Below are 26,735 nucleotides of genomic sequence, written 5' to 3'. Positions count from 1 at the left end.
GTAATTGTAGCAGACGAAATTTTCAGGACACGGAATTTGATTTTATGAGAGAGCGTGATATTTTGCTCGAAATCGCTTTTGGTAGTGATATGTTTAATAAAATTTATTGAGAATAATATAATCAATCTATTTAGTATAAAAAGGGGTTTTTATTAATATATTTTTGCAAAATTTGTTTGGAATTTATAAACACACTGATATTTAAGCCAAGATTTGAGAATGTTACGAAGCCTTGGCACTGAGAGAAAAAAGTAAGTCATATAATCTTATTATTACAATTCATTTATGTCCGCGACTCCGCGATGTGTTGCGAACCAAAGTTGTCATTCTCAAATTTCTACCAAGAAACAAAGTATAGAGTGCTGTCAGTTGTGACGTCAGATCCAAGGTTAAACGTCACGAGTCTGCCTTTAGCAATGGGCGGCCATGACAGTTACCGTTTTTTCTTTATGGGAAAACAGCATGGGTGACGTCACACCGGCGCTTCTGACAGCACTCTATAGAGCTATCTCAGTTGTGACGTCAGTGCCTAGGTAAAACGTCAGGGGCTTAGCTTTGGCAGTGGGCGGCCATGTTTGGTACCGCTTTGGTTCTACGGAAAAAAATAGCATGGGTGACGTCACACTATGGCTTCTGAGATAGCAAAGGTCCTTCCATCTCATTTCTTCGAACTCTTAGCTTTGTCAGTGGGCGGCCAGGTTTGGTGCAGCTTTGGTACCATGGGCATGGGTGACGTCACACAAAGGCTTATGAGATATCTCGGTGCCGTGGACATTTTATTTTCCTTGACATTTCTAATTTCTTTTTACCGGAAGCGGGCGACAAGCCGTGTTTGCCTCCATTTATTTTGTGTCATTTCTTCAAGCCAAAATTCGAGGGTGTACTTGGTGTAATGGGTGTGCTTTTGACAGTACTATAGGAATTACGCGTAATATGAGGGTTATTAGCCCCTGGGTGAAATATATAACATATCTGTCAGATGGGTCAGATACTTTATTACCATTACTTCTTACTCGGACCCTTAATTTATCTCTGTTAAAAGTGTTGTTTAAAAGTTTGGTTGACCAACCAACGAAAAGTGGCCCGGGTAATGTAGCGATTCGAATTTAGCGGGTGAAGACCCCTGGTAGCGAAGACTAGTGTTCTGTTACCATTGTCTTAACCAATGTCAGCTGTCCCTAAGAGCAGAGCGCTTAGATGAAATGGTTGTTGGCCTGTAGGCATCCCCATGCAGCTTTCAAACGACATTGAAGTCGACTGGGGGAGGCGAATGGATGGAACCGAATGGTGTTTCGTTTCCTCCCCCGCCCGCGTTTCCCGTTCGGCGCTGGCTTAGCTTGTTCCAGTCTCTTTCCACTCCTCTCCCTATCCACCTCTAGGGGAGAGAGAGAGAGAATGAAAGAGTACTCTGGCTAGTCTAAGAGTTCAGTCGTTATTGGGAGGCCGCCACGACGCGGCACACTCACGTCTCGCTGCAATTTCGCCTTTGACACGCTGCTGTCTCGCTACGCCAAAGAAACAAGTCGAAAAAAGTTACCCTCTCAACAAAAAGCAGACTTCCAGAAGCATGAAAAAACAGTGAACAGTGTGCACTGGCCAGGGAATTTAAAAGCGGGGTGCCTCGACTACAGAATTTAGCGTTTATTTTTGCAAGTTTTGCTGGTGACGCCATTGGTGGCTACCAATTAGCGCAAACCAAGTTATAATTAAGGCCATTAACCATCGTTTTCATAAGGATCCAGTTTGCGCGTGACGTCATTGATAATTTATTTAGCGCGCGAACATGATTAAGCATGTCCGGTAGTGGATAGCTTTTTAAAGATATCTAACTCGTGTTTGTAAAATGGCGCCCGAAACTCCGGTTAACGATAAAACACGGATGATGTGTGGCGGTCGAGTTGGTGATGACATTGGTACCAGTTCCACCGACGTGGACACGGGACAACGTGCCATGTCCGTTTCGGAAGTGGCCGCCATTTTCCAAGGGGGAACCTCCTCCGCCTCTACTTGTCACGCTCCCAAAAGTCGTTCGGACACCAACATCGTCAAACGAGGGTCCGGATACGACAACGATAGTTGGGCACACCGGAAGTCTGACGGCATTTCCGAGACCAATTGGGTCTATTCTTCGTCATCCATTGACATATTCTCTCCTCCCGACATAGAGGAAGAGGATGACGCATTTCCTCCAGTGGAAGATCGGGGTAGGACTAGGGAACATAATTGCGTCGAGTCACTCCAGAAATTGGTGCAAATACAGCACGAACAGATCGGAAATTTGGAATCGGAACTGACTCGTTTCGCCAGCATTTTTGGCCAAAGGGAGGACGCCCTCTTGTCGCAAATATCCGCTCTGCACGCGGAGATTGTCGTCTTTCGACACTTGGTCAGCGACAAACGCTTCCTGGCCACCGACACCAGGCAGCCAGAAGAGCCCCGACGCTATAACCAACGCGTAAGTCACCCCGCACGTCAGTCTGACGCTCTCTTTCGCCCCGGCAAAGGCCTCGCAAAATCGTTGGCAAAATTAAGTCTAGTAGAACTTACACAAAGAGAACAGACTAAGATTTAACGTTGCCAACTGCATTATGGTAAAGTCGCGCGTGGGACGTCTGTTTTTATTTTGCGTATGCCACAAATTCAGCGCCCTAACTAGTGTGGGTGCAGGGTGCAGACCCTATAGTTTGTTGATATACCGTTTTTTTTCATACCTATACCATAACCCACCCATGCAGTTGTCCAAAACAACTCCCTTTTTATAATGTTGAAACAATTAAAGCTTTGCATGTTTTTAACCCAAATTTCTCCGTATTTATTTTTTTGAATAGACGAGAGGTGCCAAATACAAGGAGGAAATACTTTTGCTCCAGGTGGAAAAATGCGAGAACGGAAATTTGGGATTTTCACTAGTTGACAATTCATCTACCAATCAAACTGTAAGTTAAATTCTCACTTTTACACTTAATTTTTAAGCCTATTTTGGGCTTGACCTGCGGGGAAAGTAGTTTAGATAATTGGAACCCGCTGTCACGAAGTTCTTCCGACTTCAAGAGATTGTCCTTAATTCTTTTGACTACTGTCAGATTCAGAAAGTTCTATACATACATACATATATATATACAAGAAGGGATATCTAGTTTATTAGGGAGAAGGTATAAGATGACCAAGTATTCGCGCGTCATAGTCCCAACCCCCTTTCAAAATACAAGGGGGGACGTAAAAGGAGGCCGGGCTATTTCGCCTCTCCTCAGTCGGAAAATACGTAATTTTCGTCACTCGCGTCGCGCTAACGTTAGTTTTCAAGAACCAATGAGATGCTGGTTGTAATTTAGAGGCGGGGATTAAATCCGGACCTACGTTTGGACTGGAGATAAAGCTTTAAATGTGGCGAATTTATACCTTCTCCCTAATAAACTAGATATCACTTCTTGACATATATATATATATAGTCTCCTTTTGTGCGAAAACGTTTCTCGCCTATAGCTGCTATACCTAGTGCTATAGTTTTTGCTAAATGTGGAAGCGATTTACTTTTCTACGAGGCCACACTATTAAACCATATCCCCCGACCATCATACATACATACAGCACAGTACACCACACGCGAGCGAGAGCAAACCAAAAACAGCCTGGAGCTCTGTCTAAGTTTCTACACACACGTGGCCACAATATTTTCCCAGTACCAAATAAATTGAGCGTTATGCGGGGTGGGATATGGGGGAAGGTCAACTTTCTATTTTCGCTGGCTGCTACATGGATCTATTCCCTCAAGATATACTTTAGAGATGGGTTTGGTTTGGAGGGAGATATTATGAAAGTCAGCTCGCTTTGTATGGGCTACTGGCTTTAATAGTTAACGAGGTGGGAGGCTGATTGATTGATTGATAACCCAAAGATTTTAATATAAGGGTGGCTAAAATTAAATTTGAAAAAAAAATCGGTGCTTGTGGATTGTGTCTGTCATTGACTCATTGTATGTACTAGAGATTTTTTTTTAACTTTCAAGAGCGTTACGGTACAGTATGGGCTTGGGCATAAGTTTATCAGTGATATGTTCCATAAGTATGACACTTCCCATACTTCGTAATGCTAGAGACTTACTTAGAGCTAGTTCTAGAACGACATGCGAGAATTGAAGTACTACACTCGGTTGGTTTTGCAGGACTTCCATCTTCCTATTTAGTCTGTATAGAGTGCTGTCAGTTGTGACGTCAGATCCAAGGTTAAACGTCACGAGTCTGCCTTTAGCAATGGGCGGCCATGACAGTTACCGTTTTTTCTTTATCGGAAAACAGCATGGGTGACGTCACACCGGCGCTTCTGACAGCACTCTATACTAAGGTTTTGACAGCGTCACTTTAATCCGAGGGGGTAGACGCTTTGGATCTCTGTGTACATCTGAGTTCAAAAGAGTTAAGCTTTGACAGTACATTGAGTTCAAGACATATTGTACACTTGAGTTCTCAAGTGTCTACCTCTTCGCGATAATCTATCATGACGTTTCATCTACGTCACTTCATGACAAGCTCCAGTTTGTAACCAGTGACAAACTTATGGAACATATCTTATGAACCTATGGCTTTGGGGGGTAACTGTGTCAGGTCTGATGGCTAACTTGATACCATAGTGACACTTGGAAATGTCTCTCCGTCTCCCTCTCTTGGTTCGATTATATATTGAGGCAACGTATATTTTTTTTTTTATTTTTACAATCTAAGGTCCGTGTCAAGACATCCATAAATTAGAGTAAGACACATTCTTGTTTAGTTTCAGTTTTGGGTAGTCGGGCTATGTCTCTCCCCCCTTCCTTCCTTCCTAGGAGCACCCCATCTCTCTCTCTCTCGAACCGGAATCCAATTTGCAATTGGAAACATGAATAATGCATTTTAGGGATTTCAGCTCGCGGATAGAAATCCCCTCGAGGGGTAGGTCACATTGTATTATAAAGTATCAGGCGTAATACTGTTTGTAGTGTTGGGGTTTTAGAGTGGTTTACCCCACTCTCCCTATAGAATTGATCATTTTGATTCCTGGTTGGTTTCTTGGTTGAGGGAGTGTGGAGTGTGGGTTGAAGAGCGGTTTCTTTTGAAAACCGGAAGTTCCTAATAACATTTATTGGTAGAAAGGGCGAAGGAAAAAAAAGTAGCAGCCGCTTTGAATTTGCACCCTGTAGAGTGTGGCACGTGCCCTTAACACCCCGTCCTCGCTTCCTTCCGTGCTGCATCTATCGCCATTTGCCCTAAAGTATTTATCCCCGTCTATCTTTCTTTTTTTCACTAAAAATGTGTTCAGTTCGACGAACTTTTATATAACCCTGCTGTTTTTTTTTTTTTTCGTTTTGTTTAATTATGAAAAAAGACATTTTTACGTTTTATTTAATGTAACCTTGCCTTAAATCTTAAAGGGACACTACTAGAACTATTTTTTTTTGAAAGAGAAATTCAGGGAGGGTTGATGCTTCTTATAGGTTTCAACGGGAATGTATACAGATAATTGGAATGAATCATTGTGTAGCCAGGTATTTTCTGAACGTATCTAGGCGGATTTTGTGGGTGTAATCATTGCCTATGACGTATTTTACCTCGCGAATAATCTATCTCGCTGACTGTTGAACCTTGCGAGCGCGTATGAGTGCCTGATTTTGCGTTGCTTACCATCCAATGAAGTCACAGTTAGAAACACGTCAGATAGGTTACAGACCAGTGTGATTCATACCATTTACACGAGGAGGCCTGGCTTTAGACTCACCCAGTCAGTTAGGCCTCCTTGTGTAACACCTGAAGCCTGGCCTCCTTGTGTAAATGGTATGAATCATCCTGGTCATAGTCCCGCCCACAAAACCCCCATTGAAATTAACAATGGTAGATATGAAGCCCCTATGATTCCTATTATAGCTATATGCATTCCTGACTTCAATTGTCAAAGGCTTCCTTTAATCTTTGCTATTCTTTTTGTATAAGAGAGAAAGTTCTTGAAAGCGTGTTTCCTTTGTTTTTTCTTTCCGCGCTACAAAATAAATGAGGAGAGATTCCAGGCACGGACAGCAGACGACTTTCTCAGCTCACTGAGCTTCTATATACGGCATCCAGTTCTTTTCTTTTCCCCTCATTGTAATTAAGGTTTTGAAAAGATCTCACTTTCTGCCCTCTCACCCTCTCTCTCTCTTTCCCGATGAAAAGCAATCAACGCATTCACGCTTCCCAAGTCGAATTAGATCGACGCTTCCATTTTTTTTAACCCCTAGTTTCAACCACAATAGACTATTTTTTGAATTACATGCGAAGAAACCAACACACAGGGGCCGGTACACCATGGAGAGCTTTCAGATGGGATAGTAGTACGTTACACCCTCCCAAGTCTTACAACTGTTCTGGTAGGCATATTGGCTCGGGTGGTCTCAGCTTCATTCCCGCTTTAAACCCACCAAAATGGCAGCGTAAATTATGTCACGAGACTCGGCTCCTCCTCCAACTGAAACCTCTCTATTGGGGTCAAGAAGCAACCCCACACGGAGACCTATTTCACTACACACCTGAGGCTATTAGCCAACTCGCACTGCTTCTATCTGAGCTTCTTGGCGAGAGGGAGTATACCCCAATGGCGGCCCGCCCCTCTGTGTTGGTTTCTTTGTATGTGTCTTCCGAAATGGTCTATTTCCGCAAATATGCTAAGCCTTGGCTTGAACCGAGCAACGTTTTAAAAAATAAAAATAAAGATAATCTAGTTTAGAAAAGCTCCTTTGCTATAGGAAGAGCCTCTTGTTTTCAACTTTACACCCCGCATCTTCCTCTCGACCTTTATCTGGAAATAATTGGCTAAAGTCTTTATTATATTTGCCAGACCATCTTGTTCCGTTTATATTAAATTTGGTCGAGAGTGGGTGTGGAGGGTTTGGTATTGTGTGTAGGAGAAGAAGAAGTAGTTCCCCTCCTTCCCGCCCTGACATTTTTTTCTCTCCTTTCTCTTTTGTTTTGGGCTAAGCAATTTCATCCATCTTCGTCAAGATTGTTTCTCATTTTGCGTTGCAATTAAGAGACGCGCTAATTATTTTTTCCCCGCCACGAAAGAGATTCTTTCGAGTTATATAGCTGACTTCAGAAATACTCTATACGCTCCTTATATCCCCTTCTCTTCCTCTCTTCTCCTCTCTCGTGATATTTAACATCGCACGCTTAGTAGTTTAACTACCAGTAATTAGTTATGGCGGGTTGCTATGCCCGTCTGTCTTTCGATCTCGTAGGTTATCTGGTGGAGTATACAATAGCGTTGTCGACATGGGGGACGGGCAAGGGGGTTGGAAGTTCGTGGAAAGGGCCTTTGACGAGGCCGACTCGCAAATTAGTATAGACCTTGGGATGGGGGGGGGGAAGGGTTTAGTTGGGGGTTTACAATAAAGTTAATTCTGTTATATACCAAACTCGGAGTAACGGCTAGCTTTTCTCAGGAGATTAAGATCATCAACTTCCCTCCCCTTCTCTCTTTGAATCTCTTGAAGGAATGGATAGGATAGGATAGTCACTTGATAAAATAGGCGTTTAAATTCTACAGGGTGTTTCGGAAATGGTAATTATAGGACCCAAGTATAGGGGATGGTTCTATGGGAAATCAATTTTGAGAGTCGTAAATGGTACTACTATAACATGATTTTGGCCTAAGGGCTACAGTTTGTTTATAAGTTATGATTATAAGAGTCTTTTACGGATGTACACTTTATTTAATTTGTATTGTCTTTTAGTTTTTTACTTAAATTTAAGGGGGTCATCCGTAAAACACACCAATCGTATCTTGTTAACCGTGACTCGGACATCCAAAATGTCATAGTTTAATTTTATTATTTGTATTCGTCTCAAAAGGGGATAATGGAAGAAGAAGGATGACACTCTGTATCCTATAAATGCTTCAGTTATGTAACATTATTCTTCTCAGGCTCACCCCTTTTTGTTTACTCTCCCGCTCATCAAACTTTAGATGGACATCGCAATGTTTGGTGCATAACTGTTTGATACTAAATCCACAGCAATCAAAACTCGGCTTGACGTGGGACAAAAATCCATGCTCAAGCGCACCTTGGCAAATACCTATGCGCTAATAGAGTAATGATGAGGGAACTATTTATCGCGTATGTGATTCGGTTTAGTAACCTTGCTCCAAATGTTAAGAGATGTTGGGAAGAATCATGTTACAATTTCCCCGGGGGTTTTGTAGTACACTTCTCACGAATAGAACTATGGTATACTTCTGGTATAACCTGCACTGTTCCTAAGGTCAAACCACCATTTTTGGAAACCCTGTTTAGAGGATTAATAGTGTGTTAGATGTTTCGTGTCAATTTTGTGCTGATTGGATTGCCAAGATGGCTGACTTTTATACTTTTTTATACGCCGATGAATGCTATAGGGAGTCGCTATTGTAAAACGGTTTTCGCGAGACCGCGTCTGAACCAAAGTGATTGATGGTGGAGACGGAGAAAGATGCTGAGGATGAATTTCATCCCCTCTAGCTCCACCTCCACTCAATATAAAACGCCATGTCCGAGGGAACCTTCGCTCAGTTACCTCACCCTCTCTCACATTCTTCCTCAGTTTTAAACGCTAAATTACTGCTATACCATTTAGCATAAGTTTATAAGACATGTTTGCATAAGTATGACACTTCCTACACTTCGTAATGCTAGAGACTTACTGACAGCTAGTTCGAGAACGACAAGCGAGAATTGACTACTCTCGGTTAGTTTTGCAGTCCATCTTAATAATTAGTCTGTACCATAAGTTCATAAGATATGTTCCATTATAGTTTCTCACTGGTTACAGAGAGATTGTCATGTAGTGACGTAGGTCATAGATTCTCGTAAATCGACGCCTGGTGACCCGCTGTCAAAGGCTTAGTAATGCAGACTAAATATGAAGATGGACTGCAAAATTAACCGAGTGTAGCCATGCAATTCTCGCTTGTCGTTCTCGAGCTGTAAATCTCTAGCATTACGAAGTACAGATAGTGTCATGTCTGTACTAAGCCTTTGACTGCGCCTCACCAGGCGTCTCTTTAAGAGAATCAATGACCTACGTTGTCACTTCATGACAAGCTCCAATTTGTAACTAGTGACAAACTTATGGACGATATCTTATGTATGAACTTACGCATTTAGTCAGCATAGTGAGTGTCCCCTTATGCGGTTAGAGAAGAGGCTCGTTATACCGCCAAAGTCTCGCTTTTCGTATTTTTAAAGAGAAAGGTCCCTGGGATCCGTCAACTGTAGTGTATATGGCGGTTCTTTGACAAGCTGCCCCTATAGCTCTTAAAACCCCTAGACTTCTTTCCAAAGAACACTCACTTTTCCCCATCGCTTCTTTCTTTCTTTTTTAAATCTACCCTGCGAGCGCGATTCGTTTTAGAGTCAAAACTTCTTTAATAAGCTCACTCGACAAATCTGGTGCGGACTTTTTTTTTGCGCCCACGCTTCCCTACAAACGGCATGCGGAGGAGAGAACTCTTTAAAATCTCATCACCCAAGAGAGAGCAAAGAGCGAGAGAGAGAATCCTTCCTCTTGCCTGCATCTAAATTTAACGAAAATCCATTAACCGCGTCGTACTTTACTTATTAAACGGATGCTGTGACCCAACTGACTTTCTCTGCGTGGTTCTTCCTCTGTATATACTTTCGTTTGATTCATTTCGTTTTAACCTTATAACTTTCTGGAATCAAAATGGAGATAGAAATCTAGATTTTTCTCTTAGTCTCTCTTGAAGCGTAAATTTAATTTCCTTTATAATTGTCCCCTTGAATTTGAGGGTGGAATAAGGAAAAGATGTTCGCGTGCACATCCAATTAAAAATCGTCCCCCCGTTTTCTTTAATTAAACCTCAAAAACCTGCAATTAGGTACTTACATACATCTAGGAAACCTTTCAAGAGCAAGCGCCCCCATAAGTTTATAAGATGTGTTTCATAAGTATGACACTAAATAGTATACTTCGTAATGTTTGAGACTTACAGCTCAAACTAGTTCTAGCAGAACGACAAGCGAGAATTGATTGGCTACACTCGGTTAGTTTTGTAGGAATTCCATCTTCCTATTTAAGGTGGAATTCATAAACGTCGGACGCAACGCAATTTAGTACAGGCAAAGGCAAAACGAAGTTTGCGCACGACGCCCTGCCTTTGCCTGTACTAAATTGCGTTGCGTCCGACGTTTATGAATTCCACCTTTAGTCTGCATTACTAAGCCTTTGACAGCGCCTCACGAGGCGTCGCTTTACCTCGAATCTATGACCTACCTCATTCACTTCATGACAAGCTCCAGATTCTAACCAGTGACAAACTTATCATGGAACATATCTTATGAACTTATGCTTATACCCAAGAAGCGAGCGTGCGAGCTAATTCATTTGTCACACGAGTATAGAAAAACCGCACGTTGCTTTGCATGGGTTATATAGCTTGGGGCCCCCAGCGCGATGGAGGAAGGATATGTGTAATCGTGTATAGGGGAAAGGGTGTTGGAGCGAATCGGTCTGAATTGCTCCCGATAAACTCAACTGCCTCAACCAGCCAAGAGATCCCGTCCAAAGATTGAGGACACGCCATCATCAACACCCTCTCTCTCTCTCGTTTTAAAAAAGGGATCCATTTTTAATATATTTCGATCGACTTTCCGCCCAATTTAAGCTGAAAACGGATGTTATCTCCATCGCGCTTCTTCTTCCGGCCCCAACCCCGCCCCACTTATATAATTACTTCAAGCCACGTTGAAACTCGTTTACCTAATTTAATTAACGACCCCGAACTAAGTACCTTTACCTTCTTGACCATTAACGACCATATTTAATCATTTATTTATTTTTCTGTCGAATAAATTTTCAGGGTTCGTACGAAGCCTGGATAAGTCAGGGATTTGGAAAATGGGGGAAAAGTAAGGGATAAATCAGGGATTTAGAGTTTTTTCCATAAACGTCAGGGATAGACAGGGATTTCGTTTGGTATATCAAACCATGATTTCTTCGAGCAATGCTAAATTAGGCCAAGTGTAATTATGAAGTGGGCTCTGTTAAACACCTTAAAATGGTCAGGCAAAATTTGTTAGGGATAAGCTGCATGAAAAGCCAGGGATTTTCAATATAAAAATTTCGTCCGAACCTTGTGACCTTGTTTAATTTTAATCTTCAGATGCTTCCCCAAAACTTTCCCTTAATTCTTAATGGCGCGCGAACTCTGACCTTTTCAACTGTCATATAGGTCCTATTCTCAGAGTTTCTCGCTCTTCCTCCATCTTCCTTCCATTCTTGTCCGCGTTGCTAGCTAACCCTCTTTCCCTGGAAACTAGGTATATCTCTTCGCTCTTCGCTTATTGTCTGTCTGTCCATCGACACCTTTAGCCTAGAGAAAGGGAGCAAGAGATGGAGAGAGAGACGGAAAGGAGTGCGAGGATAGTTTTCATCTGGAAGCTCGTTTCCTCGGATGAGAAATCTTTGGCGCCTTTCTTTTTCTCCGGAACTTTTTTCTTTCCTCGCAATCCTTAAAAGCCTTTCTTCTCTCTTTCCCAAAGTCTTTCATTTTTCTCCCCATTTCCTTCCGAAGAAATCCAGAAGAGAAATCGAATCGAGAAGAATTTCCTGGCCAACAATAGTCCATGATGGAATACCAGATGCTGTCACGGATATTCCCGGTTTGTTATAAGAGCTAGCTAGCATTTTATAATTATAATTAGCGATGTCTTCTGTTCCCCCATTGCAAGGTTAATTGTAGCTTTGAATCCAGTTTTTTTTTCTCGCAAAGTATTACGTAATTCACCTTCTGGTACTGTTCAATTAACTAGCTACGAAGGTCCGCTATATACAATATCAGTATTTAATTAGTGATGTCTTCCCCAATTTTAATTGCAAGCCTGTTTCTTCGCTAAATATTACCAGAAATATATAATGCTTCTCTTCGAGAGAAGTGTAGAAGCACAAAGCGGGGTACTTGTAATATGATTATTCCCAACATCATTTTACATTAATTATAGAAAGGTTACTAAACCGAATCACATACGCGATAAATAGTTTCCTCATCATTACTCTAGCGCTTAATTATTTGCCAAGGCGCATGCGCTTGTGGATTTCTATCCCACGTTAAGACAATTAAGGTTTGTGGGTTGATTGCAGAGGATTTACTACCAAACAGTTATACATAGAATTCACCCCGTCTGAAGTTTGATGAGCATGCAGGAGAGCAAACAAAAAAGTGCATGAGCCAGGGAAGAATCTTGTTACAGAACTAAAGTTTTAAGACGATACTGAGTGTCATCCTTCTTCTATTATCCCCTTCTGGTATTACTAGGTTACCTTCTCGTATTGTTCAATTAAGTAGAGTCTACGAAGACCTTTCGCTCGAAGGCTGAAAAGCAACTCGTCGAGTCGTTTTTGGGATGTGGGTAGGGTGCGTGTGGCGCGGTAGTTGGCGAGCCCATCTGCGTGCGTTGACGGGCGACTAATGAGGGACAAACTCCAACTTTTCTTTTTCTTCCTGGCGATCGCCATCTGTTTCCGAGCGCAGAGCCATCGAAACCCTTCTCCCTCCCTCCCTCTCTCTCCAAGGGTTTGAACCCTATTTCGACCTCCTTCCTAGCGCGTTTCACCCTTTCCGTTATCGGGTGTTTCTGTGTTGGGTTACTTGGGCATAGAAAAGACCCGTATCGTTACGCAATCGGAAAGCGATAAGCCTTATATCAATAATACTATTGGAAAGGGCTCATACCAACCCCCCACCCTTTTACAGATTTTATATTATTTAATGAATTCTATAATTTCAGCTGTCTCCACTTTTAACTAAATTGCAAAAGCTATATAGGGTTAGAAGGGGATAATAGAAGAAGGATGACACTCTGTTTCCTTTTAAAACTTTAGTTATGTAACATGATTCTTCCCAGGCTCAGTGTTCACCTTTTTATCTGCTCTCCTGCTCAATAAACTTCAGATGAGCATTTAAATCTATAACTGTTTGGTACCAAATCCTCCTCAGAAATCAACCCAATATTCGTATAGTCTAAATTGTATGGCCTGAGCTGACGAATTCCAATATGGCTGCCAAAACGGTGGTAAGAGATGGGAGGGTGCTACGTCACGAGAAAGTTCGTGGTAGCAGACTACACTGCATTAAGGGTGGATCTTATTTCACGAGTAGTACAGCGAGATGTTACTCAAAATAAGTGGTCGTCTATCAATATAGCTGAAGAGTTCTTTATGTGCAGTCGATACGATGTAGTGCTGTTGTGACTCGATTTGGCCACCCTTTCTTTTTAGGTCATGACCTTTCTCAATGATTAACGACCTCCCTTTTCTCTTTCTCACTCTTTCGTAAAACTATTCCCTCTGAGTGTGTGTGGACCCTCGAAGGAACAATCGCGCCTCCAAAGCTATAGTTTGGTCCCAGAGCAATTTCAATTTGGCCGCATGCTCCTTACCCCCTCTTCCCTTTGTTTCTCTATCGGTTTTCGCTTTGGCTTCCCCTCAGGGGTATCGCCTCCCCGGAAACCATCTTGGTCTATTCCCCCACTTCACCCCGATGTACCAACTCCCTTAACACCCAACTCGTTTTAAAACATACCTTTCGAGTGAAACTTTAAATTTGAGCCTAATTTTTCTCCTAATATAGTTTATTTCTTGGCCATGTATCAACATACAGTATAAACAAATTAGGTATTATCCTTTGGTCCGTTGAGAAATTTGAAAGCGGCGGAAAAAGAAAAGCTAGGCAAAGACATCTTTCAGCTCCCTATCTCCTTGGGAATCATTCGTTATTTTGAAGTACTTGGAAGGGATGGGACATATACCGACTCGATCCATTATCTCAGGTGCATGCCTTCTTTAACTTTATTACAAATTGAGACAGTGTCCAACCCCTTAGTTCTGAGGAATAATTAGCGCCGTACTAAAGGCGCCGCTCGCGAGAAATGGCTCGTGTTGCTTGCCCTACCGTCTACGGGGATTATCTATGTGTAATACAATTTACATTTTAAAATATATTGCTTGAAATCTAGACGAAAGGGGATTCATTTTCCGTCAGTCGGGGGGGTCTAGAGGAATGGGGAGGCGAGGCATGACAACGAATAACTTAAGAAGCAACCCATTGTCACGAATTTTTATGGCCCACTGCGCCCCTAAGTTCCCTCCCCCTCCCCTTTTTAGACTTTAATCGTTTTAAAGGGTGCCCTAAGATTATCATTATTATTGTTATACGTGCATGCATCTTGCTTGGGGTCAACGCCCCCCTAAATCTTACCATGAAAAATTTGTCAACCAACCATAAGTTTATACCTTTAAGTTTGAACGTATGAGAACAGCTTAAGAACTTTTATATCGCAATAGCTATAGACAATTGCATTAATTTCTTGGATATATACCAACACACAGGCTGGAGGTCACCCTCTTGGGTTATTTCCTTGGTACCAAAAGGCAACGCCAGACGGAGCTGCCCGAGTTCACTACACGTGTCGGGATAACCGACTCGCGGTTCATCTTAATAACAGTGTTCATACAAACTTGCAAAAACAGGGAAATAAATAAAATAGTAAACTAAAACCTCAGGGGAAGTTTGGAATTTTTAATGAAAGTCAGGGAAATTTGTGAGGTTTGAGTTAAGGCCATTTCAGACAATACAACTTTTTGATTCATTTAGATGAGTCAACTTGAGTTGAGTAAACTAGTTGGGTCGTGTGAAAAGAAATTGGACCAGTTGAATCACCAAATTAAAAATTTATCACTGACCAATTTTTGCTTTGCTGACTTAATTTTTTGATACATCTAGTTGACTCAAAAGTTGTGTGGTCTGAAAAGGCCTTAAGTTTTGCTCTGAAGGGGTTGCTTCAACTATAAAAAAACACTCCCGTTGTTATTACTCCATGTATTGGAAAAAATCTGGAAAACTCAGGAAACTTTATGGGGAAAAACCTGGAAAACTCACGAAACTTTATGGGAAAAAAACCTGGAAAACTCAGGGAACTTTATGGGGGAAAAAACCTGGAAAACTCAGGGAACTTTATGGGGTAAAAAACCTGGAAAACTCAGGGAAATCGGTTTCCAAAAGTTGTATAATACCGAAGAAGGTGACCGTTCCCGCGTCCTTGTGATGTTTGCTTCACTTCTGGAGTTAATGAAATAGTCTATACCGTACTTTCAACGAAATCAGACATATAGGTGGGTTTATATATGTTTGTATAGAAATAAGGTCCCGTACAAATAAACTTTGGCGGGTTTTCTGTGGGGCCCACGAAATTCCTAGCGCGCAACTGGGAAGTTAATATTGGACTGAGTGGCGTACGTGTTATGATGCGGGGGCAAGTAGGGTGCGACGCGGCCTCGCCTATATACACAAGCAAGCTCTCACCGCCTTTAGCTTCATTTCTTTCCTATATCCTTTGGCTGAAGCGGAAGCTCAGGCAGATAGGACTTATCCTTAAGATGTCTTTGAAGAAACCCTTCCTAAGTGCACCGTACTCTGAGAGAGGAGTATATATACCTATAAGTAACCCCTTCATTCCAGGGATGACGACATTTGCTCCTTCCTCCATGCATGCGTGTACTTCCTCTCTCTCTCTCTCTCTCTCTCTCTCTCACTCTCCCTCTCTTATCCACGCTTTAAATCCAATCAACCTTAAATAAAAGTAGTATATGAAGAATTATTAGAATGTCTTCTAGCCACGATATATTTCGGGGAAGACTGCACTGCACACCCATGCATCTTTTCCTGGGAAGGAGGCTTGTTTAAACATCGCCTCTCTCTCTCGTTCGCTCTCTAGATTTCTTTCCTGAAAGGATGAAATATGAGAGGTTGATCGATTGGGGTGGGGGTGATTGGAAGGAAGCCCCCATCCATTGATTTATTGATTCGGGTGATATAATATTCCGTGAATTTCTCTCTCATATCTATGATTTCTCTCCTTTTTTTTTCTTATCTAGAATGGCCCAAATGCAGGCGTCGCTGGAGTTCTCGTGGACCAAGTCAACCCCCAATTGTGCACTCTCAAAAATGGAGACTTGATACTCAAGGTAAGATCTTCTTTGACAAGCTCTCAACTTTGAAGCGTCGTAACTTTTGCTTATATAGCCTAAAAGAAATGGGGTTTTTTTGCGTATATCCGGATGCCAAGTATGAGTTGGAAGAGGCTTATGGTTCATTATGGGTGGGGCGAGTTCAGGGGCAAATATGTTAATGGGATCGATAAAAGTAGGCGAGGCGCGAGGATTTGTGGGGGATTATTCCTCGCCTTCTAAGGCAGCTATAGCTCCTTCCGAATTGCGGATAAGTTATATTTATATATACAGGGTGTTTCTGATAAGTCTGCCATAAATTAAGGAGGATGTTCTTTGGGTGCACGATTTTGAGTCGAAAATGTAACTTCTATATCTCCATTTTGTTTGTCCCAAGGGCGACCGTTTTCGAGTTGAGATTGTGGTATTTTACGGATATGGAGATAGAAGTTCCATTTTCGACTCAAAATCGTGCACCCAAAGAACATCCCCCTTAATTTATGGCAGACTTATCCGAAACACCCCGTACATACACAGACGAGAGAGAGAGAGAGAGAGAGAGAGAGGGGGGGAATTGGTGAATCCTCTTCCCGCATCCAGTTTCCTTTTTCAATCCATGGCCGATTTCCTGTCAACTTAAGGTAATAGTCTTATATCTATACGACCCATCCAGCTTTATGGTTGAGATTAAGTCAAGGCTAGTTTGGGGTGACAGGATGTTAGCAAATGGTCAAGAAGACTTAAGATATCATAGCCTTAAAAGAGTTCCTGTATTACTGTATTAAAGAACCTGAGGTTTAGGTCATCATCATAAATAGTTCATTCTTTTTGATTAACTTAATTTCCGTGTCCGGTTAAGTTATTCCCCAATTGAACAATCAATTGTAATTGAGCTTTTACATCCAATTTAGTTGTTGTATAATAAAAGTTCGCCATAGAAAAAGAAGGATCTCGATTTTTAGCTTGTCCTATTTCGAATACGTTTGGAGAATGTTGACGCTCGTCTTTCTAGTGACCTCTTGGGAGGTCATGGGCGGTCGCGAGCGGCTAAGTCTATACCATCATTGTCAATTCGACTCTCGTCACACACACACTCACCCTCTCTCTCTCTCTTCGGGGAGTGATATCTTTTTTTCAGCTACCAAATATATATTATATTAAAAGAGACGGTATAGCGAAACCGCTAGCTACCATCACGTTATCCTCATCATTCGTATAGCCATGAGTTCATAAGATATGTTCCATAAGTTTGTCACTGGTTACAAACTGGAGCTTGTCATGAAGTGAATGAGGTAGGTCATGGATTGGAGGTAAAGCGACGCCTGGTGATGCGGTGCCAAAGGCTTAGTACACACTAAATAGGAAGATGGAAGTCCTGCAAAACTATCCAACCGAGTGTAGTACTTCAATTCTCGCTTCCATCGTTCTGCTAGAACTAGCTCGAGCTGTAAGTCTCTCAGTAGCATTACGAAGTTTAAGGGATGTCTTACTTATGGAATATATCTTATAAACTTATGGTATAGCGTTGAGTCAGAAAAAGGGGGTTATGGGGATAAAAATTCGATGATTCTTGGCAAGTATCATCTTTTATAAGGGGTGAGAGCCCCCCTAGAAAGTATATATAGATATTTTTCATTTTTACTTCAGCAGTTTGATACAATTTTAAGAAGTAATTTGGACGTTTTTTGGAAATGGATGATCGCTTTACTTCCCCTTATACGTGTTATAGGGGTGTCCGTCCGTCAGGGTTGAAATGCTCTGGCTTCTTTTTTTATTTTTTTATTTTATTTTTCGGTTACTTATTCCGAATGAAAGATGAGCTTTTAAGAAGGTTGTGACGTCAGACAATACATTTACGGAGACTATATTGTTTCACGAGGGAAATTTGGGGCCGCGCTCTGGGGATTGGACCATTCTTTTGTGAAGGAAGGCAACATTTATCAAATTTTCCCGGTTTATAAAACAACAGCCTACAGGCCAGGGCGAGCGGGAAGTTCGTGGAATAACAATGATCAAGCATTGCAAAATGTTTAACCCAGCTAGCTATTCTAGGGCCGCCTGTAATTCAATGGTATTGTACTGTTGTGCTTAATGGCGCTTAGGATTGTTGTTATTATACGACAACTTTAGAGATGTCCATCGACTCTGGATTATTTAGGGAGGGGGCGTCCCCCCCCCCGCCTCCCTCTCCCTAAGGACTACTTCACTGTCCGGTCGAAAGGTTGATTGTGGACGGTAGGAACTTACTTGGAATGCTGATCGATTTTCCCCTTCTCCTTTCTGTAGGCTCTTATCTAAGATTTTATTCTACAGGGTGTAACAGTTCAGTCGAACATTAACTTAATTTGGGTACAATTGTCACTGTACTCACTCGAGAAATTAGATACGTCGGTCGGTCTTATTTCTAGCTTTAAATGTAGTGTCTGTCATACTCCGTGCTTCTCATAGCTCTGACGTTTATCATATCCGTTTATGTTTCCGTTGTCAGTCAGTACAAAAATATTTTACTCTAAATAAACACTTTTTCTAAAGGGAGGGGACGACAGTGTTGTCTGCTTGGTATGGGGTTGAGATGGAACATTGATAGGTATGTGGACGCAAAGATGTTAGATAGGGCTTCACTCAAGTCATATCTAACGTCTTTGTTGTCCACATAATGGATGTTTATCTGTCTTAATTAAGCAAGGTGGGCAAACACCAGCCTCTATTTGAGAAGGGTCTATGTGTTACACCCTGTATATTGTAAAACCGACTTGTTTTTTTTCTTCTTCTTTCTTCGTTTTTTCCTCTTTTCCCGCCAGTTTCCGCTGCACTTTTTTTTCTTCAATTCGTTATAGAAAATTGATAATCTCTTGGATTTTTTATTAGAAAGAAAGTTTTCTTTCATCGCTTAACCGCGGTGGCCAAGTTTTCTTTGGTCATTTATCATTCGTTATACGACGTGCCGCGTGAAATTCATCTATATTGTAATCTCTTAAGATGGAAGATATACTTCCTTTCAGACGAGGGGAAAGCTACTTTTTAAAATCAATCATAGCCGATTTTAAAAAGGCGTTATTATCTTCTTCCGGAAATTATAACGGTTCCAATAATGTAGAGAGCTTCCAATAAGAGAAGATATCTCCGTTTACGTGGTATAAGTATTGATTGATTTCTCTCTCTCTATTTATTTAAGCGGGAGCTTTGCATGTCGTCGCTTCAAAACAAACTGCGCGCTTTGCGTCATTTACCTAAAGATTCCAAACCTCTCTCACTCCCGCTCTTTCTCGCTCTCACTCCCGCTCTTTCTCGCTCTCACTCCCGCTCTTTCTCGCTCTCACTCCCGCTCTTTCTCGCTCTCACTCCCGCTCTTTCTCGCTCTCACCCCCGCTCTTTCTCGCTCTCACTCCCGCTCTTTCTCGCTCTCACTCCCGCTCTTTCTCGCTCTCACTCCCGCTCTTTCTCGCTCTCACTCCCTCTCTCCTCTCACTTTCACTTTCACTCCCCCTCTCTCCTCTCTCTTTCCCTCTCACTCCCGCTCTTTCTCGCTCTCACTCCCGCTCTTTCTCGCTCTCACTCCCGCTCTCTCTCGCTCCCCCTCTCTCCTCTCCCTTTCACTCTCACTCCCTCTCTCTTACTTTCATACACTCCCTCTCTGTTCTCTCACTCACTTATTCAGACAGATTTTTCGGCCGGACATCCATGGTTAATGTACGATATTCATTTTAATGTTTACCTCTAGGCTGTTGTCATAAACCAATCATGTATGTAATCTCGTTTGTTTTTTTAAGCTTAGAAATACACGTGCCTTTTTTTAATAATGTCGAAATTCTGACATAACCTCCCACCTCACGCAATCGATTGGCCCATGTATACCAAAAGGGGTCTTCATTCCTGTCCATCTAGTGGAGGAATACAGTCGCGTTATGAATTGTTTTGAATATTTCTTTTCAAAAGTCTTTGCGAAACGAGGTTTCCTTTTCGTAATATTAAGGAAGATAAATTGAGCGAATGATATAAGGAAAATTTAGCATTATAGTATTTATTGTGGACGCTCGATAATTCGATCCGAAGTTGGTTGCGTGGTTGATCAATAAATGCAACCGTTTCGTTCTGTTCTGAGGTTCAACATGAGTTTTTCTCCAGCGCCTCCGTCCGTGCATGTATACAATCTCGGTAACGCCGCCTTTTACATCAAGAGCTGTATATGTTTTTTATTTAAATACGAGAGCGTGGTATTTGTGTTATTGCGTGGTAATCGCCTCCCTCCGAAGCACCCTTTCGCTTTTCTAAACGAATTAACTGATAGCCGCGTACGGAGAAAGGCTTAATTATAATCTCCAATTAGAGCGATTAGAGCGGAGCGGCGGGGCTGCGGATATTCTTTGGATTAATGACTATTTTTCTCCTAGTGGACGTTTTATGGGTGGGAATTGGGAGGGAGCGAAAACCCCAATTAAGCCTTTCTCTAATTAATTTAGGCTTTAGGCTGTGCTTCCACCGATAATGGCTACAAATTAGGATACTATCCAGTATACTTTGCTCTATTTTTCCTAATTTGTGGTTCGTTACTACGCTCAAGATAAGGCAGACTGCTTGATATGTTCTACCTGACAAGCGAGCGAATCAGACGTTCCAGATTTTTCTTTTTGGGTTCTTTAACTTCTTTTGGAAGCGAATACTTTTAGTTATAGCTAGCTCTAAAAGTATCTCCGATTAAGCCGCGCTTAGTTCCTTGTGTGGCATTCGGTGCACTTGTTGTCCGAGTGTCATCGGATCTTCAAGGAGTATAATTACAAGTGTCATCTTTGGGGTCTGGATACTTGACGCTCTCTTTTTAGGGTATACTTGGGGGCGATTCTGATGCAGTAAGTTAGTCGGCAAACCCAAAGGATGATCAAATTAGATTTGTGTCATTTCTTATAGGGTCTGATTTCTCTGTCTTTTATGTACCCTTATTTTTGGCGGGTGTTCTTTTGCGGCTGGCTACCTATAGCCCCTGATGTACTCTCGCTCTCTCTTAGGGGGTATGCTTGTACGTTTTACTTGATCCAATATTTTTTCACTGCCGTGTTTTTCCGTTCACGTAGCTACGGGTGGGTGTTAGAAGCTGCGTTTTTCTCGCCTCTCTAGCAATCTAGAGCCTAATCTATCCGTTCGTCCAAAGTCTATTGCCAGAAGTATGCGGTTTAGTGTCGCGTTTCGAGAAACCCCCCTCCCTTTACTGAGATTTGAAAGCGTCATGTCACCATCAAAGCTGGCATGTGTCAGTCAATAATTCGTGTTTCCCAATAATGATTAAGGCGGACGTAGAGAGAAATAAGCGCCTTTTATCGTTTGTCCGCGAAATTGTATTGGTTCCCTGGTTCACTCGGGATGAGGATCTTCTAATTGTAGGTATAGATAGGGTCATAGCGCGTGCGCGTCTGTCTAAAAATCGATCAAGACTAGGAAGCAGCTATGAAATGAGAAGGGCAGGCGAGATAGAGCTAGAGAAAGCGAAGAGCGTACGTCTTATGTTCGGTGGTGGGCTCGGGCGTTCCAGGATGTTTTCGCGGTCTTGTATGATAGGTATGACCAAACGGACATCATAGTCGTCCGTGGAATAATTTCAATGATTATCTACGGATACCAGCAGCGAGATTTTCACCGTAGTCGGACACTCGCTAATGACCGCCTGGCCGGGAGAACGTCAGTCTGGGCACCCGGCCGTCCAAGGAGGGCCCCCCGAGGCCCGTTTGCCCGCCGCTTGTCCCCTGCCCCCCTTGGTCTGTTGTTCGCCCATTTGGCCACTGCCCATCGCCTCCGCCGCTGCTACCGCTAGCCACCGACTACGGGTAAGAAGAGATACCCACCTAGTTACCTATTTTGAATATTACGCAAAATTTATAGCTAGAATGCCACCCCAAAAATGATTTCGCGCCGACCGAACCTCTCTGGAAACAGAGCTCGTGGGGGAGGGGCATCTTACACTCGAGTCTCGGGCAACAAAAACATGCCTCTAAGAAAGGCAGCGTTTTCTCTTGGCATGGTGATATGGAACCGTCCCTCTCACTTTCCTTCGGAATCTATTTTTTCCCCTTCTTTCGTTACGCTTGTATCAATCCGCAGCAATCTCCCAAGAGATAGAGAAGAGATCCTAGCTAAGATTTAAGGTGAACAATTCATAATGTGGAACGGTGATTTTCAAGACGAATGATTTCGTCGGCGAGCGGAAATGAGATTTGTTCCGATTCGTCTGGCTCCTTCCTCCCCTTTCTCCACTGGGGAAAACAGTTCAGACACCTTTACGGACAAGGACTTGGTGTTTGCCGATTCTTAACGTTCCCAAATGAGGACTGGGGTGGGAGTTTGAGTACCATAAAAGGTCAGGGAAGAGTTGACTCGTAACTCAAGGACATAAATAATCCATTTTCCCCCTGAAACGGAAAGCGATTATGAATAGCAAAATAAAATTGTAATTTTTTGTGGTGATGAAATGTATAAATTGTCTTTTGATTAGAAGGGAAATTTCCTCAGACGCGATTTACCTTATTTATTTGATGGTCTTTTTTATATTTCAGGTCAACGGTCGTGACGTGTCGGGATCGCGGCACTCTGATGCCGTCGAAGCCTTCAGAACAGCCAAAGAACCCATCGTCGTCCAAGTTCTCAGGAGAGAATGCGACGAGAAGGAATGGCCAGCACACACTAACAACGCCAACAATTGTCCTCCAGTCGCTCTGGTAGACACGTCAACGCAGACCGAGTGGAGCGGCGGATGGGGAGATTCGCCTCCATCGTTTCCACTCAACGGGTAAATACGATGAAATCCTCCTAGCCATGTCTCTGCCTCTTTGTAATGGTAATATATCTATAGACTGGATGCCGCGTCCTTCTCTCCACTTGGCTCACCTTCCCGTTCGGCCTCCTCCCTATTAACGGCTATGCTGGAATCGCGAGCTACTCAACCTTTACAACACGAAGTTGATGAAGCCGTTGAGTACGAGGTAAGGCCTACCAACAAATTATTATCCCACCCTCATCTACTTAGCTGGGCTTATTGATTAAATTTTTTTTGCAGGAGGTCAGGTTACTTCGCGGTACCAGTTCCGAGAAACTTGGTTTAACCCTTTGTTACGGAGCGCCCGACGATTCCGACACCGATATTTACGTCAGCGAGGTAGAACCTTTCAGCGTCGCGGCCAAAGACGGTCGAATTATCGAAGGCGACCAACTCCTGCGGGTGAATATAGTTTTGCTATTTTACTCAGTGATCAATACGACAGATAGCTTGATAAAGCCCGTAACTCTAGATCAACGGCGTGCAAGTTCGAAACCGCGAACAAGCCGTCTCCCTGTTCTCCGAGAAGAGGACCGACGTCACCTTATTGCTGGCCAGGCCGCAACACGAGGATGAGGATGAAGACGAAGATGTCAGTGACGCGGCTCATGACGCCCTGCTGGTAAGAACGCTAGCCCGTTCACAGTCTACACACTCCTTAATGTTTATTTATTCAGGAAGAAGACGAATTGGAGGACGAGTTGGAAGGAGCGGTGGCGCGTCACGACAAGGACAGCGGCGTCGGCCGAACGGACGAGAGTACCAAGAACGAGGAGAGTTCCGAAGAAAACGTCGAAGCGCCCATCGCCACACCCACTATAGAAAATGTTTCCCCAGACGCCTTCCGACAACGACTGCGCTCTAAATCCGCTTCAACTTCTACCACCAACCTGGACTTGGGACAAGTCGCGGGGATGACGCGATCGATAGCTCGATACCAATCTGACGCCAGTTTGGAGCGCGAAATGGCGCTTCTTAATCGGGAAATGGAAGACATCCAATTGGAATGCGAGTCTCTGGTCCACCGTCACGCGTCCGCCGAATCGCGAAAGAAAACGAACAATTCTTCGCCCGCGTCTTCAGTGGCGGGTGACCAACTCTACGTTAACCTAGTCGATCTTCAAAACGGAATCCGCGGGGACGGTGTAGGACGCGGTGGCCAAAACCTAGCGGAAGACGTCAACGCCAAGGCGGGTCCGACGCGGTCTTCTTCGCGGGTTTCGCTCAGCAAGAAGGAAGCCGTCGAAAGATGGGTCAAGAGCATGGTCTTCGGCAAGGGAAGGCGAGCCACCGATCCCAGCTCGTCCACCGCCCCAACTCAAAGGGACAGCGCGTACAACACTGGAGGTTCCACTCCCCTCACGCTGGAACTCAGTCCATTGCTTGGACTGACGGACAAAAGATGTCACGCTTCCATCGTCTCTCTACTATCCCCAAGGTATGTTCTTATTTAACTTAAGTGGATCGCCAGTTCTTTTTGTTGTTGTTATAATTATGGATTCCGACAACACCGCTTACAGGATGGAGGACAAAGGTACGCAACTACGCGAGTCTGACGTGGCAAGTATCTTCAGTTGCGACAGTTGTCGGCGTTGTTGCCGGGCTTTGGTACAATCGGAGCGATTCTATCAACACCAGGAATCAACGGCTAGACGACTCTCTCCCGATTTGAGTCGAACCAGTTCCAAGGCTCACTCGCGTCTCTCAAACGGACGGCATCGCGCCGCCAGTGACGAAGGATCCTCCAGGGGCTCGCTACTCGTAAGTACTTGAGACTTCCGAGTCTCATCAACTTAGTGTAACTGATTTTTGGTCAGTTTTCCGAAAAGAACAAGAACTACGTTAGCTTTCATCCTTGTTCGACGATGTATACGAATCGGGCGAACTTGCAACATACCATCTGGTTGCAACAAAGGCTTTTTCGCGACGCCTTGAAAGCCAAAGAGACTTTAAGCGCGGCGGGGACACCCGACGAAAGCCTCCCGTTGCCGGAGGCAGCTTCTTCCACCAGGGTTTCTCTAACCACGCAAGGAAAGACACCCCTTCTCGAAGACGTCAAGATGGAATGGAAAGTGAAGAAACGCGCCGATGGTTCCAGGTCAGTTTTATTATAATTATTCATTCTATCCTTGGGCGTCTTCAGGGTTCGTAACCTGGTTAAGTCGGGGATTTAAAAAATGGTGGGAAAAGTTTTGTCCTAAAAGTCAGGGATATGTCAGGGATTTCGTATGGTCATGAATCTATATAACTATGAATATACAGCTGCGTTACGCTGTCTAACCTCTCGATAAGGTTTGGGCGGGGCTTAGCGGAAGGAGACATCAGTCACGTGTCTGCTAGTGTTAGGAGTGGGAGAAGGAAGGGAGAGTCCGGGTGTGTGTAAATTCGAAACGTCACTTCCTCTCGTCTCGTGATTGGCTACGCAAAACGCGTCAAAGCTAGAAGGGTAACACCCAAACCAAATCGACATGATAGAAGAGGCATATGATAGAGCTGTATATTCATAGTTATATAGATTCATGGTATGGTATATCAAATCATGGTCAGGATAAGCTAGAAACGTCAGGGATTTTCAATATAAACAGGGTTCATACAAACCTGGAAAACAGGGGAGACCTGGAAAAATCAGGGAAATAAATAGTTGACAAAAACCTCAGGGAAAACTCAGGGAAATTTCGAATTTTTAGCAAAATTCATGGAAATCAGGGAAATTAGCGTCATTCAGGGGCTGAGTAATTAAGCAAAATGTTCATAAACATCCCCTCCATAGGATTAACATTACACTAAACTTTGGGGGCTCATAACTCTGGTTACATTAGAGATACGGGGATGTCCATTGATTATGTAATAGTCCTATTTGCCCCCCCCCTCCTTCGTTAACATTGGCTCCATATACGGGAAAAACCTGGAAAACTCAGGGAAGTATATGGTGAAAAACCTGGAAATCTCAGGGAAATTTGTTTTCCAAAAGTTGTATGAACCCTGATAAAAATTTGGCCCGAACCCTGTCTTATGTTAGTGATTTTTGAACTGGTGTCAGGTACATCGCACGTCGTCCAGCCAGGAACAAAATCCTGAAGGAACGGGCCTTGAAGATCAACGAAGAAAGAACGGGTCTAACGACGGACGATGACGCCGTTTCGGAGTTGAAAGTAGGTCGATATTGGAACAAAGAGGAACGCAAGAGACACCTGGAACGAGCGCGTGATCGCAAAAGGAAAGAGAAATGCGCTCGGGGTGGGGGTGGTGTTGGTGGGGGCGCTTCCGTTGTTCGCGATTCAACCAATCCAACAAATTTGAGCACAGTTTTAGAATTATCGCGAAAGAAAATGTTGAAAAAGAAAGGTCGCGCCGTTTTTGACGATTTTACTACCGTTCAAGAAGTTTTGGCGCACGGAAACAAAGTTCAGGGATCCAAAACTCTCGGTTTGTTGTCCGTGACCACCGTTTGATAGACACATCAATCAACCTAACCCAACTATAACAAAGGCCCAGTCGCCAAATCAAAATATTTATTCGACAATGCAATTCCCTCATCGAGAGAGAGAAATCTCGAGCATACAAACATATATATATATATATATATAAATAATATATAATTATAAATATTGTGTATATAATTAATTAATTAATTAATTGACTATACGCGTTGCGTTTTTTGACGCCCAAATATATCGTCTCGAAACAACGATTCCCCCTTTTTGAAAGAATGACCTTCCTCTTTTGGAATCCGCCTTCTTACTGACTCGAGAGTACTTCGGGAAAGAAGGACACGCCCCCTTTTCCCGCCATACTTCTAGTATGTATATTATTTCCTTTGTACAGCCTCATTAAAAGTTCTCACATCTCAATGGAACGCACGATTTGTTTTGCGTAAGTGTAAGGGATCATGGTTTTTATTAAGGCCACACTTTCTGAAATGGACAAGT

The 26,735-nt window shown here is 43.1% G+C and overlaps 1 protein-coding gene across 2 annotated transcripts; it reads left to right on the top strand.

The window, feature by feature from the left end:
• Window positions 1-1,445: 1,445 nt before the first annotated feature.
• LOC149610131 (PDZ domain-containing protein 4-like) lies at window positions 1,446-26,657 on the top strand. 2 transcript variants are annotated; one of them, XM_089858848.1, is made up of 11 exons: window positions 1,446-2,455; window positions 2,829-2,936; window positions 15,933-16,022; window positions 22,547-22,779; window positions 22,843-22,972; window positions 23,047-23,208; window positions 23,279-23,428; window positions 23,484-24,244; window positions 24,327-24,567; window positions 24,636-24,904; window positions 25,847-26,657. In XM_089858848.1, exons 1-11 carry the CDS (start codon window positions 1,844-1,846, stop codon window positions 26,256-26,258), a joined length of 3,168 nt encoding a protein of 1,055 aa, XP_089714974.1. In that variant the 5' UTR covers window positions 1,446-1,843; the 3' UTR covers window positions 26,259-26,657. The 2 variants fall into 2 exon arrangements, with proteins under 2 accessions (XP_089714974.1, XP_089714973.1); XM_089858847.1 differs by having other exon boundaries at window positions 1,447-2,455; window positions 24,624-24,904.
• The last annotated feature ends 78 nt before the right edge of the window (window positions 26,658-26,735 follow it).

Source organism: Phalangium opilio, unplaced genomic scaffold (assembly GCF_054372755.1).
Source record: "Phalangium opilio isolate 3A_F unplaced genomic scaffold, DU_Popi_V2 ptg000329l_1, whole genome shotgun sequence".
Lineage (NCBI taxonomy): Eukaryota > Metazoa > Arthropoda > Arachnida > Opiliones > Phalangiidae > Phalangium > Phalangium opilio.
This window is presented reverse-complemented; position numbering and strand designations above follow the sequence as displayed.

Coding starts and splice junctions, on each gene's coding strand:
- LOC149610131 (XM_089858847.1), top strand. CDS start 1,844: ATGGCGCCCGAAACTCCGGTTAACGATAAAACACGGATGATGTGTGGC. Junction 2,937..15,932: donor ATTCATCTACCAATCAAACT/GTAAGTTAAATT, acceptor TTTCTTATCTAG/AATGGCCCAAATGCAGGCGT. Junction 22,973..23,046: donor ATGAAGCCGTTGAGTACGAG/GTAAGGCCTACC, acceptor TTTTTTTTGCAG/GAGGTCAGGTTACTTCGCGG.